A 17666-nucleotide genomic window follows, 5' to 3' on the forward strand; every position below is an offset into this window, starting at 1 on the left:
AGAACTCGAAGACTCGCGTGCGAGAACTTCCTTTCGAATTATCGACGTGCTAGCTCGTGTCTTTCCACGGTCGTCCGTACACTCCTTATTTTCCATTAGCTTTCGTGGAATACGAATCGTCGACTTTCTTCTTCCATTTTCTGTCTCTCTTTCTCTTTCTTTCTTTTCCTCCAAACGATCGTAACATAGATAAGCTTGTTCCATCGAATCCTCGTCCCCCTCTCTCTACCCTCCCCATTTTCTACGATGTCTCGACGTAAAGTTCATCGAACCTCTTCGCACAGAGAAGAACTAATTCTACGTTACGAACGATCGTATCGTTTTTTCTTCTTTTCTTTCTTTTTCTATTCTTTTCTCTTTATTTATTTATTTTCCTTTATTCCTTTTTTTTTTTTTGTTTTTTATTTTTAACGCACATCGTACTAGATACATCGTACTTGACGATTATGTATTAAAATAATTCTTTTCCTTCTCTCGAGTTTCTTTTCTCTCTCCTCTCGCTAATTTCGTCCTTCCTTTTTCTTCGAACTTCTTATCAAACAGTACATCGTATATCGTATATCGTGTATCGTACTTGACAATAATTTAACAAAAAAAAAAAAAGAAATACAAAATACAAAATAAAGATTCTTCTTTCTGTTCAATGATACCCATTGACCGTAGTATGCGTCAAGAGATAGAAAAAAAAAAGAGAGAGAAAGAGAAAAAAAGAGGGAGAGAGAGAGAGAGAGAGAGAGAGAGAGAGAGAGAGAGAGAGAGAAGCTTACGTGAATGGTCACGTTCACTTACACGCCTATCTAAGGAAATTTATCAACGTTGTAGTACGATGTAAGTACTTAGGTAACTACGCTACGAGTAATCGAGGAACCTTTCAAGGAAGGGCTTGTAGGACGAGAAGGAGTGTACCACCCTTCCTTCTCCTCGTTTCTTTTCTTCTCTCTCTCTCTCTCTCTCTCTCTCTCTCTCTCTCTCTTTTTCCTATACATAGAAAGAACCAACAGGCCGGCCGGCCGGCCGGCCGGCGGGCTATCGTGGATGCGTGCGTGCGAGGCGTGCGCCTCGGAGAGGGTGGCCTGGGCTCGAGGGGGTATTCTGGGAGGGTTGGTCGGGGGTGGAGGGGAGAGCTGGAAGGTGTCGATCGATGAGTCGTACACACCACGAGGACGGGTTTCTTCGTTGGACACAGCTTGACCGTCGCGTGCTATCGATCGACCGTCCTATCTCCCTCTCCCTTCGTCTCTCTCTCTCTCTCTCTCTCTCTCTCTCTCTCTCTCTCTCTCTTTCTTTCTCTCTTTTTTTCCCTCGACTTCTTTCTTTCTTTTTTCTTTTTCTTTTACTCACGCGTTCGTTGAATGAAAGGGTCGTGGCGAGTCGATTTCCTCGAGTCTGGAAATGTCTCGATTTTGAGATTACCTTTCGTTTCGTTTAAAAGAGAGTTAGAGATGAAAGGGGAGAGAGAGAGAAAGAGAGAGATGGAATGATGAATAAATTTGTTTCATGTTATAACGGAGAAAGAAAGAGAGAGAGAGATTTTTGTTCATTTAGTTTTTTTTTATTGGACTCTTTGAATATATCGTCTGCTTTTGAACATATTCGTGGGATATCATTCGGAAACGCATTCGGCTAGATTCGAATCGGCTTTTCGGTCGTTTCCCAAAGCGCTTTCGTTTGCACGTAGGAGTTTAATTGCTCTTCCGCGAAAGCAATTTCGACCTTTCGATTAGGTTGATATATCACGAATACGAATTTTCTGGAATCGTTCTGTCTGGTTTTAATATCAATAGAGAATTTGTTTGATTGATAATTTCTGAATTTCTTCTCTCTTCGAGATATATTATCTGTAAATATATAGTAGCTATGTTATATCTCGTGGAATGAAACCAACCGGATGGATCCCCTTGGGATTACTTTATTAAGCGAATGAGAGAGACAGAAAAAGAGAGAGAACCGTATGGAAGCACCTAAGCTCCGTATTTCACCGTCCAACTTTTAATTAATCGAATAACGCCGGCATGCGACTAGTTTAATGTCGCCCTCGTAGCAAATCCCCGATATACAATGAATTATTTTTCAAAAAGCCTCCCATGAATTCGATCAATTAAAACTTGGCTTTATAATCGAGTTTCGCTGGGCTTTCATCATTTTCAGAATTGTTTCGGGATATCGCGTGCTGTTTGGTCCACGTGAATTCGAATAATTCCTGTTCGCGTCTGCGCTTTATTTTTGTCTCCTGATATCCAGGAGATATCACGTCGGACGTTTATTCGTGGATTTTTTTTTTTTTTTTTTCACGAGAGATCAAAAGCGAGAGCGACGAATAATCAAAAGTACGAGTAAACATAACGAACGCGATATTGAATGAATTATTAGATTTTTATCTCTCTCTCTCTCTCTCTCTCTCTCTCTCTTTCTTTCTCTCTCTCTTCTTCCATCGTATTTTATCGTATACAATATCGTTCATTCTATCGACAATATATTGCTATTTGTTATCTTCCATTAATTGCCAGCTTGTCAATTCTCAAATGAATTTTGTATCGACGACATATAGATCATCAGTCTAGATTGTCACATTTTTGTCTAGGAAAGATAGTTTAAATATTTAATAAGAGAGATTGACATAGAACGGATAAACCGTAAATTAATCGTACATCATATCAATCATTTTTCTACGACGAAGATCATTCCCATTAAGGAACAACCTATTATCGGGCTCATTAAATGAACCCGAAGTTTATACTTACGTGTCATCGCGATAACGTGAAAGTGTATTTGATATACGCTTATTACTTTCGTACCATCAACGGAGCACTCAAATTTTATAACACACCATCGTGCGTGTGACAAAGACATAAATATTTATTTCTTTCTCTTTCTCTCTTTCTCTCTCTCTCTCTCTCTCTCTCTCTCTCTCTCTCTCTCTTTCTGTCTTTGTCTTTCTCTTTCTTTTCCTGTTATTTTCTACGATTTCGTTTCGCGAAACATTTTTCTTTTCTTTCGATTGCTACGAATTTCGCGTGTTTACAATTTCGTATATGTATATATATATACATATATTTTTTTCTAAGCTATTTAAAGAAATGAGTTAAGGAGGGTGATGTCTTGCATAGATATAAATCTCTTAGGTAACCTTCTTTCAAAATATTTTCCCGGAAAGTATCTATACGATACAACGCGACGACGTAAAGCATTCATTAAATATATTTTTACGTTCTAAATAATAAAATATATGAATATTATTTTTCAAAAAAAAAATATATATATATATATATCTACTTACTTTCCAACCTATAAAAACTCTGACGAAGAAAGAAATAGAAAAAGGAATCACGTCGGATTTATATATCAAGGATCTTACGATTAATTAAATTAGATTGTTAAGAAACATGCAAAAAGAAATACGAAATCTAAATAATGTCAAGATATCGAGTGTCTCGAGTTAACTTGACATCGTTAGCTTGACTGATCTATCATGTGAAAGAAAGAGAGGCAAAGATAGACGGACACACGGATAGACAGAAAGAAAGAGAAAGATGGACTACTTGACGAACTGTTTGAAGAACTGTTTGAGGAACGTCAGAAAATCATCGAGAATTTTGGTCTCGTGGTTGGATATAAAATTTCATTCGTAGTGATAGGGACATGTCCATCGTTTCTACGGACATTTACTGTTACCGCTAGAGAAATATATATATATATACATAAATAGATAGATAGATAGATAGATAGATAGATAGATAGATAGATAGATAGATAGAGAGAGAGAGAGAAGCAGAGATGGTTAGAAAAGGTGGCACGTGTTACGAGCATTCTCTCTCTCTCTCTCTCTCTCTCTCTCTCTCTCTCTCTCTCTCTCTCTTTCTCTCTCGAATTCGACGATAACGCCACGTACGGTTCGATACCGAGCGTCGCGACGCCCGGCAGTCTGCCACCGTTCCGTTCTGTCCCGTTTCGGTCCCACGCACACACACACAAACACACAATACATACACATAGAAATACACACACGAAGACACGCATTTTCATCGACGATAAGACGTCTGCGTCTTTTTCTTCTTCTTCTTTTTCTTTTTTCTTCTCTTCCTCCTTCTTTTCCTTTTCTTCCTTTTCTTCTTCGTCTTCTTCTTCTTCTTCTTCTTCTTCTTCGAGGAAGAGTGCACGTGTTGGTGTACGACGCCGCCATGGGCGCCAGCTTTTAAGAAGAACCTACAAGAACGTATTGATTTTCTTATCTTCTTAGAAAGCATGGTGTTCTGATACTTATAACGACACAAAAAAAATAAATTCGAGTTTTTCTATTTTTTATAAATTTGTTAAATAGTTAAAAGGTAGACGATAGATAGATAGATAGATGAATGAATAGATACATCGGTCGATCGTTCGGGATATCGATGATGAAATTTCGATAAATTCGTCTTTTCAATCGGCGATTAAGAATGAATGAATTAATATCTCTTATCTATAAGTTTGATTAGAAATTAATTGGAAATATTGATCGGACTCGTTCTTTTTCCTATATAAAAAATTGTTCACTCGAATAAATTGTATAAAATTCGATAAAAACCGAAAGATAGTATATTGTTACGCCTATGGGCGTATAACGAAGAGAGGGTGAGAGGGCCACAGAAAGAGTGACGTTAGGTATGCGTTGGCACAAGAAAGTGAGTTGTCCGACGTGAGTTAGTCGACGACGCCATTAATTTACCGGGCGATTTGGCCCGATTAGTGCCGCCAAAGTCTTCCTAGAGGAGTGAGAAAGAGCAAATGAGAGAATAAGAGAGACAGAGCAAGAGATAGAGAAAGAGTAAATGAGAGACCAAGAGACAGAGAGAGAGAGAGAAAGAGGCTTTACTCGAAGTAAACGCAAGACGATGAAAGGAGGAAGAAACTTTCTGCGGCTTCCCTTTGAACGGTGACGTAATTGCAAGGAGACAGCCACTCCTCGCGAATCCCTCTACTCGGTTTTACAAATGGGTCCTTTTAAATGGCCCGTCGGCCGTCTCCCGAATGCCCCCTTCTCCCTTATCCTTCTCCTCCCACTCTCCTTTTCTTCCTCTTTACCCCTCGATCCAACGTTTTATGTTAATGTACCACAAGGGATTGTTGGCCCTTTCATAACTCGTGATAGGGAATATTAACGAAGCTTACTTTCCTTACGTTCGATAAATGGACGAAACGATTACGTCATTTGGTACTTTCGTCGTTTAGAGAAAATGGACTTAAAACGTTCCTATCAGCTGATTTTTTTAAATTAATTATCTTTTATGGATATTATTACCTTTCGTTGCAAACTTACGAGTCTCTCTCTTTCTCTCTTTCTCTTTCTGGGAGCTTTGAGGCAGATAAAAAATTAGATTGTATAAATGTTTTTCGAAAAGGAATAATCGATTTTTAAAATCATTTAAATACTTTCGTCTCTCATCGCCACATTCTTATTATATATCGATATTTGTTTTTTATTCAAATTTAAAGAAAAAAAAAGGACGAATTTTCGAAGAATGATTCGTACAAAAGTGTGTTATCTTTTCCTTTTTAATTTTAATTTTATTCAAAAGACGATAAAAAAAACGTATTTCTTTGTTTTTGAATAGTCGCAATTTGGAAACTTTCGAGGATGCTTTTAAAATCGATTTTTCGTTGAAACGAAATGAATATGTAGGTACGTAACGTATAGCTTTGGAGGTTTGCAAAATGAGTTGAAGTATCGTACGGGTGGTTAGAGTGGGGGTGGACTGGGGGATGGGAGATGGTGGGTGAGAGACGTTTACGGCACCGATGGATTTATAATGCCATAACGTAATACATATATAATAGAAAGCGTTCCGGGCGATACGAATTACCTTTTATGGCCGTCAAGTCGTAATATCTCGAGTTATGAAAGGTAATGTACGTTTCTCGAATAATGTTACGTATGTATTTATGTATGTATGTATGTATGTACGTAAGTAGGTATGTACATACATATATACATATGTCATATCTATTATATTATATAAGATGAACAAATAGATACTTCCTCTCAGGGGAAAAAGCTTTTCTATGGGAGACTTTAAATCGTTATTATTATTATTATCGTTGTTGTTATTATTATTATTATTATTATTATTATTATTATTATTATTATTATTAATTAAATAAAAATAATATTATCTTTATTGTTGTTGTTACGTAACTCGTACACATTAGAAATTTATTGTTCTCTGATGGAAAGAAATGAAAAGAAAGGAGTAGGGACAAATGGACGTCCTGTTTACGATGCATCAATTCTCAAAAACTTTTCGAAAGAAAAGCGTTAGAAAGGAATCAACCTATAAAGAATCATATAACGCTATAAACACATCGATCTTTTTTATCGTGTAATCGACATCAATTTCATATTTTTCCTTTAATCCATTAACGTCAGAAATAACGAGACTAGCTACTATTATCGCGAAAAAAATTAACTGCTTCGTTTTCATTCGCGCTTTTATTAATAATAAAAAAAAAAAGAGAGAGAGAGAGCAAAGGATATCATCATTTATTCATCGTTTTCTCGATTAATTAATTTATCCGAAACTTTCTTAACTAATCTATTATTATTTTAAATCGAAATATATTTTTTAAATTTATCTATATGCATTCACGCACGTTCATCAATCAAAAAATTTTTTCGTAGTGCAAACTGATTAAAAAAATATTTTACACGAACAAGTGTCAGAATAATTTACGATATTAACTATAAAAACGAATGATCGAAGCGACAAAAAAGTTTTGGAATTTTTTTTACGATCCTTAAGAATTTTACAAAACGTTATTTCGTTGTTTAAACAACACAGTCGTGTGTACTCGCCAAAGTCTTCGTCGAAAGATTAATGTTGGTCGGTGACCCTTCTTCTTATCCCTTGCCTCTTCTCTTCCGGTGACATTCCCTTTTCCCTTATCATATCGTAACATTACTTTAAAACTCTCCCTCTGCTTTATGTCTCTTTATTGCAAATTCCTATGTCCTTTTGATTGATTTTTCATTTAAAAGAACGTGTCATCGTATATCGTTTTGATTTTTTTAATGACGTAAAACACACACACACACACACCAATTTAGTCCATTTTAATAAAAACTATATACATATATAAAATAATTATTATATTTAATACAAAAAATATTTCAATTGTATTAAATAATTTATATTTGTATATAATATTTTAATCGTATAAATAAATAAATATTATTACAAATTATTTATTATATACACACACACACACACATATATATATATATAAATATTTTCTTTAGTGTCCGGTACGTCGAACAAAAAAGAGGAAGAGACGGCGGTGGCCTCATCGGTTGGAGTCACGGAGGAAAGCGGTGTCCTAGGCACGACAAGGTCCAAGCCAGGAAACGATCCTGGAGGAGGTATAGACTTATTAGCAGCCCTGCAGCTGCACAATACTACGCGGCAGGGTGTCACGCAGGTACCGGGACTGGTTAGACTGAAGGCAGCTTATTATCTTCAGGGTGAGTAACCATGGCCCATGATGTGATTCATGATTAAAAGAAACATCGATTGATCTCTATTCGTGCGTTAAATCTTCCTAGTTCGGTCATGCGGAAATTCTAGTTTATTTTATATATATATATATATACATACATGTACATATATATATGTACACATATATATATACACATATATTATATATATATGTGTATGTATGTATGTATGTATGTATGTATGTATGTATGTATAAAACAGTCGTCAGTCCCTATCTAAATTTTGTATAAACAAAACATTTCAACATCCCCAATTATTTTTGCAATTTTTTATTCTTTTATTTCAATTTATTTCAACAAGAATTATCGATCATCGTAGAGTGTGATTTTGATATATATATATATATATATATATATATATATATATATATATATGTATGTATGTATGTATGTACTAATAACAATCCTCTCTCTCTCTCTTTCTCTTTCCCTCTTTATCTGTTCTCTTTACCAAGGGCTGGGATATATAAATCTTAGGGTATAATTTATCGGAGCACACCCTTCTGCTATTACGTTCAGGGATGTCTAACAGCGTAACGAATTTTACGAGGAACGTACATTCTCTCTTTCGAGAGATAGAGAGAGAGAGAGAGAGAGAGAGAGAGAGAGAGAGAGAGAGAGAGAAGGAGTTAGGAAGAGATAGAGATATTGAAGAAGAAAGGTAGAGAGAGAGAGAGAGAGAGAGAGAGAGAGAGGAAGGAGAAGGGTTCCAAATACCAGCTTAATTTGCATACCGCAAAAGCTATTCCTTCGGGCTAACGATCTTCCCCGTTTACTGTATCTCCGAGTAATTAATATCTTCAAAAGGATAGAACGATTGCTCCTCATAAATTACAACCCTTTATTGGAGCACTTTTCACTCGACTACTTTTTATTATATTTTTCAAAGAGAAGTAGGATAAAGAGAGATCAACCCATCGAAGATTAGATATCAGAAATTAAAATATATATCTCGTTTCTCGTTCAGTCCAAACTAATTAAATATTTTTTTCTTCTTTTTTTCATAATTTTATCATACAAATTTATCTCAATACACACACACACACATATATATATATATACACATACACACAATAAATATCAATAGCTAGTAAAGTTAGCAAAGCAATATAATTGAAACTAATAATACGAGTTTTACGGAAGACTAGATAGTTTCGTAACCGAAGCCACTTCCGTTCCCTTCCTCTCGTTTAAAGGCTCTTTCCTTTCATCATAATAGTCAGCACTAGCATAATGATCACGTAAAGCTTTCTAGTTCCTAGTTTAATCGATATTACGAAAGGTCAGTTACGAAGGACTTTCGACGTCTGGTTGCTTGGCAGACACCGACACTGAGTTATATAATACTTATATATATATGTGTCTATGTGTATGTACATATTATGTATATATCGTGTATATACATAATATATATATATGTATGTATATATATAAATATATACATATATATATAGGTATATACTAGTAGATCATAACGAAAAGGAAGGTTATTTCCCTTTCGAGCTATAACACATGAATATACGCGTATCGATCATCCGACTTGAATTCTTTTTTCTTTTCTTTTTTTTTTTGTTTTTGATAAAACTTTATCGTTTGAACTACTTTTACTTACTTACTACTTCGACTACTTGTCTTATTTCTCTCTCTTTTTTTTTTTTATTTTTATCGAAAGTAGTAGAAACCAACAATACCGACGATTCAAAGGGTGGGTGGTCGGTGCAACGTCCTCGAAAAAGCAACCAACATAGTTTGTTCGTTCCTATCGGACGAGCTCATTCGCAGGGGTGTATCGTACTTGTACAGAAAAGGGGCCAAAAGAAATTTCAATTACGTTTGGGAAGAACCCTTGGGATATATCCCTTCTCTACAATATTTTTCCATCGTGATGAAACCTAACGATAACGAAAAGAAAAGAAAGAGAGAGGAAGAAAGAGAGATGGATATATATATATATATTTTTCTTTATTTTTCTTTCATCTTCTTCTTCTTTTCTTTCTCACTTTCGAGAAGAAATAATTTATTTATTTTCTTCTTCATTTCCTTCTCCTTTCTACGAGTAACATACTACGAATTCAAAATAAATAAATAAATTAATTAATGAATAAATAAATTAATAAATTAATTAATTAAAATAAAATAGAAGAAAAGAAAGATTAGATAGGATGGAGAGAAACTTCGTTTACAGATTTCAAGAGTAAAGGGATTTCACGGGGAAATTTAATGGTATATATCAAAGCAATTCGATTAACTCGACGTAGAGGCCAACTGTCCGTCTCACTTTCCTACATTTTCGGGATGGTTTAATGGAGAAAATGGAGAAAACGAAGAGAAAGAGGGAAATAATAGTGCCCGCGTCGGGCACATAGTCCCGTGTCAATTTGCAGGAGCTTAACGCGAAAATCCCTTTTTCTCTGGGAAAGAAAAGGGACGTATTCCTCTTGTGTGACAGACATGAGAGACAGACAGAGAGAGAGACAGAAAGAGAGAGAGAGAGAGAGAGAGAGAGAGAGAGAGAGAGAGAGAGAGATCATTCTTCGAGGGGCCACGTGTCAAAGTTTTCCCAGACGCGTACGGGAAATAAGATTTTCAGTGATGTTGAGTTAGAATGAGTTAGAAAGAGAGGGTAGAATAGAAGGTGTGCGTATTATCTGTTGGTTTTGAGGGTCCTCAGGCCGGGAGCCAATTCGTGAGCCCTTTTGTACAGCAACAAACGGGGAAATGGGTTTTTTGATCTCGTTTGATCGCCTACGAGACAACTGTTGTTGTTTTCCTTTGATACTTTCTCTCTCTCTCTATCTTTTTCTGTTTGAGATCGATACCTAGGTATTGTTCGAGAAGAATACCTATCGTCGACTAGTTTACTATTCGAAGATATTAGAAAGTATAAAGAAGAAAAAAAAAAAGAGGGGAAACAGAAAAGAGCCTGTTAAAACTTTTCTTTAGCCATTATCAAAATATCTTTGTTTGTTATATTTTTATTATATATTTATTATATTTAGTATACATATTGTATATTGTTTATTATTTGTATAAAAAGAAATACTTTTCCTTTCTATTTCGTTATTTCTTAATTTCATTTTGTTCGTTTTTATTCGACGTGCAACCATTTCTGATGAGTAATTATTATTGAGTTAATCGTCGTTGTGAGAAAGTGAGAAAGAGAAAATAAGAAGGAAGAGAAAAGAAATTCGGATGATCATTCGTCAATGAAGGATGAAAATGACAGAGCCTATAGTTTTCGAAAAAGGAAATACACAGGCGTGTGTCTACTCGTGCGTAACGAGCGAGTACCTTCGAGACGAGTCATAGAAGAAAGAAAGAAGTAAGTGTAAGGGATATATACCCTTTCGTTTCGGTTTCTCACACCCCGTATACATGGCCGTATTTCGTATTAGATTATAATTAAGCGTGGACACGAAAGTAATTACTTGACTGGTTCGTGCCTGACCGTCCGACCGTTTGCCTTTTCGACGACGATCCGCCGACTGTGCTTCCTTGCGGAGACGTAAGGGTTATAGAAAAGGGCTGTTCGAACGGAATCGACGGTTTATTATCGAGCAAGGTGTAATGTTACTTTATGCGTACCAGCGGTGCATCTGAAACACGATCACGTTCGCCTTTCGATGCGAGAAGCCTGTTGGCGTGTCCACCTTCTTTCTATCGTCACTCTTTCTCTCTTTCTCTCTCTCTCTCTCTCTCTCTCTCTCTCTCTCTCTCTTTCTCTGTGTTTAAGCGTGTTGTGTAAGATAGTATTAGCGCGTGTATTACTCGACTTTTTCATAGGCGACACCCTATATACAGTCGGGAACAAAATTGGATCGTTTATCATGCGGCGTATTTTTCTTAATTACGTCAATATCTTTTGTTTATTATGTATGTATGTGTGTCTATGTATGTGTACGTTGCATATATATATATATATATATATATATATATATGTATATATATAAAGGATGTTACATTTGTATTTCGATTCACATCTTACAAAAAAAAAAAATGATTGATATTTTTATCTTCCAATTTTCCAAAAGAAACAGAGAGAAAAGGGCTGATATAACTCTCTCATGTCTTAAAAAAAAAAAAAAAAAAAAAAAAAATAGAAGAAGAAAAAAATTAGGCCACGTGTAAGAAATAATAAAATGATCTGTTACTTTAATTTAACGGGCCTATCGAACAAGTGTATATATAATTTTGTTACCGACTGTATGCGTGATATACACGTATAGTGCAGCTAGATATACACGTACCAACCTTTACAACCCTTCCTCTCTCTCTCTCTTTAGTTATTGTTTTTCCTCTCTCTCTCTCTCTCTCTCTCTCTCTCTCTCTCTCTCTCTCTCTCTCTCCCACTCTCTCACTATGTCGCTTACAGCCCCCACATGCGTCCGTCATAGCGCCGATCGTTTGCACGGCGCACGTTACACGCGTGCCTTTTAATGACTCGCCGTTGTTCAAAGCCAGAGAGAAGGTAACCGACCGGACGAAGGTAATCGAGACATCGAACGTGTAAAAGGAGCTCGTACCACTTAATAATGGCTCGATGAAGTATGCACCGAAAGAGAAATAGATGAAATTTAATGGATTATACGGGGCTCGCGTTCATTTCATCGAGTTTCAATTCTACTCGGGAATAAATTCGTCCTTGGCTGTGTAAAAAATAGAATGGTTAGAATCGTTAGAGTGAGTCCTTGTAAAAAGAGAGAAAAGGGAATAGAAAAAGAGAAAGAAAAAACATATTTCAATCTTCGATCGCTATACACATTCGATCGCTAAAAATAAATAATAAGAGAGATCTTTTGTTCGTCGATATATAGATCGTCAAATAAATTATATTTTATTTTATGAAATATGTTCAATCACTTGCTATTCGACGAGCACTTTATTAACGAACGAAAATGTACGCTCCGATTATATATTATAAAGATTAACACCGAAAATTATTTTCATTCGTCGCTAAGATCCACCCCCAAACTCCCTTCCCTTTTATATCACATCACATTTTTTCTACGTTCGATCGGTTTAATGCTACGTTGAAATAACGCGAGCATGGAATTGAGCGTCGACACTATCGTCATGTTTGATCTCATTTTTTTTTTCTTCCTTTACGATCCGCGATGATATCAAGTACGTTTTCATTATCTCGAAAAAAAACAGAGAGAGAGAGAGAGAGAAAGTGAGAGACAGTTAAAATAATATGATAAAAGTATTATTTCCTTCTAACCCGGAAAAATGTTTCTCGGACTAGCACGAATTTAGATTGAATTTTCGTCTGTTAAATGCGATTACGTAAACCCAACGAGCACGAATCTCGCTTTCCCAGGTCGAGTTCGTTGCAACCAACAAAATTTGGTCACTGGCCTATATCACGGTACGTGAGAGAGAAAGAGAGAGAGAGAGAGAGAGAGAGAGAGAGAGAGAGAGAGAGAGAGAGAGAGAGAATCGTAATCCCTTTTGCAAAAGAGTCAATAACGAAAACATCCCCATTTCCATTCCTAACACTCAGCACAGTTAGCTAACTTTTCAGTTACATCGGCCAACGAGATGATTTCAGTCAGCATTTCGCAAAACGTTTGTTGTGAACTTTTCAACCAGTTCTGGCAGGTCATACGGATAGATATTATTGATGGTTCTTTAAGAGATGGAAGAAAAAAGTTTCTCTCGAACGAGATTTGTAATTTTTCATCCCTTTTTTCTTTCCTTTTGTTTTTCTTTTCTTAATCCATAAAAGCCGTAGAGCACCGTCGATGTTATTTCAAAGGGAAACTTTTTTAGGGTCGCGACTAGCAAAATAATATAACCAAGTAAATAACTGTCGTGGGACTGGTTACTCGCTAGAATGAAATTCTGCAAATCGTTGTATCGCGTGTTGGCCAATCGTTCGCTTCTATTTTTGTTTCTTCATTCATGAATATTAGAATTGAATTATGTACGTAAAGAACGAGGCTTTTCCCTTTTTTTCTTTGTCGTTTCCTTCTCTTCTTCTTCTTCCTCCTTTTCTTTTTCTTTCTTCGTCGGTGAAAAACATTTTAGAAAAGAATTCTTCGCGATAGATCGATAGATCGGTGTCGATTCATAGAAAGTTCCCGGCCGACCAATAACCATACATTACTACTTTCAGGCGAGGAGAGAGAGCTCCGACTCAGCGAGGCAAGTTTCAAACGAGCGGCTGCACTACTCCGGCGGGTTCCGGAATTTACTATAGCTGCTGCTCTACGCCAGGAGGAGGCCAATTCCGGGACTATCGTCGCCTTTTCACACGGGAACAATAGGTACCTTACTTTGGTATATTCTAATATCTATAATATCCTAAATTAATATTCAACGAACGTTCGACGAATTTTCTAATCGCATTAATCGCTTCTCGTTGTTATAATACATTTTTCATTGATTTTTAAATATGAAAGAAGAGGGAGGGAAAAATCGTGTACACGTCGTTGATTCATGCACGATTATTATTGATAAGAAGAAAAGAGAAAGGGAAAAAAGAAAAAAAGAAAAAAGAAAAAAAAAAGAAAAACACTTAACCTAACTAAAACGTACTTGCAGTTGTTGGCACGCGAGAACGAGAGAACGTATTAGTCCAGTCGTTTTGACCTGGCTGACACAAATTGGACGTATGTAGGCAAACACACGTGCAGTTATCACGTGGCAATTAAAACGCTGCACTTGCAGCAATGTAGGCGAACGCCCGTCGCGGACCACTCCGACCACCGAAAACGTGACGTGTTTATTCGATACAATTTTCGTGATGGATATCCAACGATTTTTTGTACGACTTGGCACAGCTATCTGTGCCCTTTTCTGTTTATTTATTCTCTTATTATTATTTTTTTTTTATTTGAACGTTTTGTTAATCCTCATTTTTGATTTCGCGTCTTTGTCGTTGATAAAATAGAAAAGGAAGACGTCTTAGCGTCGAGCGTGCGTATCTACGATTTTTTATTAAAAAAAAAAAAAAAAAAAAAAAAGAGAGAGACAAAAATTATTTGCGAAATTATTTAGCATAAAAAAAAAGGAAAAAAAAAAAACAAAAATTCTTCCTTAGAAATCGTTATCGTTATTCGATAGAGGAGGACGTATTTTTGATAAAAAAAAAAAAAAAAATGGAAAAAAAAGGAATTCTTTATAAATCGTAATCGTTATTCATATAACCAGATATTTGGAGCTGCAGAGCAGCGGACGCAAGGACGAACTTCGACTTCATTACGTATCACGCCGTGACGGGAGCGTCCACGTCGAGGCATTTCCTTTTCGACTGGCCGATGGCGCCTGGCACAGGGTTGCCCTGAGTATAAGCGGCTCGCAGGTCGAGCTACTCGTCGACTGTCACCCTCTCTACAGGCGACTACTTAGGCCAGGTCCACCGGACACTAATTTCACTCTACCGCAGCTCCAACTTTGGATTGGTCAGAGAAATGCTAGGCACTTTCTCTTCAAGGTAAGTTAAAGTTTCCTTTTTCGACGTTCTTTCATTTCATTTTTTTTATACACACATATATATATGTATATGTATATATGTACATAATCAGACAATCGAACGAATCTTGTCAAATGTGTGACATCATCTAATTAAAACTCAAAGACTATTGTCATCATTCGACTGAGAGCTATTCTGTGCGATTTTCGCGGCACAGGGTGCTTTGCAGGACGTCAAGCTGGTACCTGGACCCCATGGATATCTCTCGCAATGTCCTCAGCTCGATTCGTCCTGCCCGACCTGCGGACAATTTTCTATGCTCCAGAATACCGTCGAGCAGCTGATGCACAATCTCAACGAGTTAACGCGTAGGGTTGGTAGAACGAGTTCTTTTTTTTATTTCTGTCCTTGAGAAAACTCTTTTACTTCTTCTTCTTCTTCTTCTTTTTTTTATTACTCTCGTTGCATCACGCGCTCATCGACGTCCTTCCTTTCAGCTAGCCGCTGCAGAAGGCAGAATAAACAAGGTCGAAGAGTGCGAGTGCCAAAAATCTTGCAGAGCGAATGGTACCGTTCACGAGGACGGTGCAACCTGGGAAAAAGGTTGCCAACAATGTTCTTGCGTTCATGGTGAAATCGAGTGTAGGCCTACACCCTGTGCTCCTGTCACCTGTAAAAATCCAGTCATTCCTCAGGAACAATGCTGCCCGATTTGTTTAAGTGAGTTAACGTCGACGTTTTGCGTTTGCCATCATTAAATGTTTGCAATCGTTAATCACTGACTGACTTATTTATTTCACTTATATGTGTATATATATATATACGTACATATATATTCGACAGAGCAATGTTATCTTCACGGTGTGATCTACGATCACGGCGTGAAAGTCTCACCGAAGCAGTGCGTCGAATGCGACTGCTACGACGGTAGCTTCACTTGTCAAAGGTTCGACACAGAAACGAGATGTCCACCACTGCCCTGTCCACCCAGCGAACAAATCAGCGTTGCTGAGGAATGTTGCAAGTACTGCCCAGGTAGAAATATTAATCTCAAAGAGAATATATAAAACGAATAAAAAACAAAGAAACCAATCACTTTTCTTTTACAATAAACTCTCTTTTCTTTCGGAAAAAAAAATCACGTGTGTTTGTGTTCGATCGATTTCAAAGTAAAATGAAAAAAAAAAAAAAAACAAAACAAAAAACAAAAAGTAAGAAAAAAAAAAGAAAAAATAAAAAAAGAGGAAAAAAGGCCAAAAAAGAAAATCAAAAAAAAAAAAAAAGACAAGAAATGGCGATCAGAAAAGAAAACGACAAAAGACCGACCGGAAAAAAAAAGCAAAACGAAACAAAGGGAAAAGATAGAACGAAAGCATTTTAGGAACATTGAAACTTCCCTAACTTTTTTTCCCGCACGTCAATCATTAAACCTCTAATCAAATCTCTAACCGCCTCTTCATCTGCCTGGCTAATCCAATTTAACCAGGGGTGGACTACTGCGCGAAGGGCCACAAGTGTCATGCTAACGCGTCCTGCCTGAATCTCCAGACGACCTACGCCTGCCACTGCGATATCGGTTTCCAGGGGGATGGTCATAACTGTCACGGTACCTAACGCTTATCTCTAACTTTCTCGCATGTCAAATCGAACGGAAACGATGCGTCGAATAATCACATTAACCCCATTTCTATATCGGTAACTCGATCATTAATTAACGGGAGAATAACGTTCTTTTGCATGGTAAATCTTCGATCTTCTCGATTATAACAAAACCAATCTCTTTTTCCTAATAATTGAAATTTCATGAATTCTAATCTGTCCGATTCCGAAACTCAACGTGAATGTCACGACGCGATAGACGGAAATCGAAGGGGTTAATGCCTTGGGCAGACACATCGATGAGTCCATCGTCTGGACTCGTTCAAAAGTGAGCAACCTTGAGATCTAGAAGGTCTAAGGAACAATGTTTGATCTATGCTCGTCGTTCCTTAATCCCCTACATAGACGTGGACGAGTGTAAGCAGCAAGGTGGATCGGAAGGTCATCACTGCAACGCCAATACCAGATGCGTCAACGTGATCGGCTCTTATACGTGCGAGTGTCTTCCTGGTTATCACAGAGTCGACAAGTTCAATTGCGCGGAGTTGGACGAGTGCGTTACGGGACATCACACGTGCGACGAGCACGCGACGTGCGTTAACACTGCCGGCAGTTACTACTGCGTTTGCAAGGACGGTTATGCCGGCGATGGGCACACGTGTAAACGTAAAGTATCTTCCTGAAAACATTGTTGACTCATCGAAAATGTGAATCATTTTGTCTCTTATATCATTCTCGTTTCTTCTCATCCTCTGTCGCATCGATCGTTGTTATCGTTTCTCTTTTTTTTTTCTTTCCCTCTCGTTTTAGCAATTTGCAATCAGACTTGCCAAAACGGTGGAGAATGCGTGGCACCAGGTCGATGTTCTTGCCGAAGGGGGTACATCGGTAACAGCTGCGAACTCGACTTGGACGAATGCGCCAGCGATCTTCACAGATGTCATCGATCATCGAGTTGCTTCAATATGCCCGGTTGGTATTATTGTCGCTGTAAGCCCGGTTACAGAAGCGCCCTACACGACAGCACACAGGGTACTCAATGTCTCGACATCGACGAATGCAACGACCATACGATCGAGAGGAGGCACACGTGTCATCCCAGCGCAAAATGCGTCAACACCGAGG

At 37.3% G+C, this 17666-nt stretch overlaps 1 protein-coding gene across 1 annotated transcript in view; it reads left to right on the forward strand.

Annotated features, from left to right (window-relative positions):
* Positions 1-17666, forward strand: part of LOC122631839 (protein kinase C-binding protein NELL1-like) — a 66717-nt gene that overhangs the window by 39349 nt on the left and 9702 nt on the right. The window contains exons 2-10 of the mRNA XM_043817987.1: positions 7271-7492; positions 13644-13794; positions 14681-14963; positions 15160-15315; positions 15440-15662; positions 15786-15977; positions 16429-16548; positions 16947-17207; positions 17352-17666. The exon at positions 17352-17666 is cut by the window's right edge and continues 60 nt beyond it. Of these exons, the coding sequence (XP_043673922.1) occupies positions 7271-7492; positions 13644-13794; positions 14681-14963; positions 15160-15315; positions 15440-15662; positions 15786-15977; positions 16429-16548; positions 16947-17207; positions 17352-17666 (1923 nt within the window). The remainder of the gene's footprint in view (positions 1-7270; positions 7493-13643; positions 13795-14680; positions 14964-15159; positions 15316-15439; positions 15663-15785; positions 15978-16428; positions 16549-16946; positions 17208-17351) is intronic.

Source organism: Vespula pensylvanica, chromosome 9, assembly GCF_014466175.1.
Source record: "Vespula pensylvanica isolate Volc-1 chromosome 9, ASM1446617v1, whole genome shotgun sequence".
Lineage (NCBI taxonomy): Eukaryota > Metazoa > Arthropoda > Insecta > Hymenoptera > Vespidae > Vespula > Vespula pensylvanica.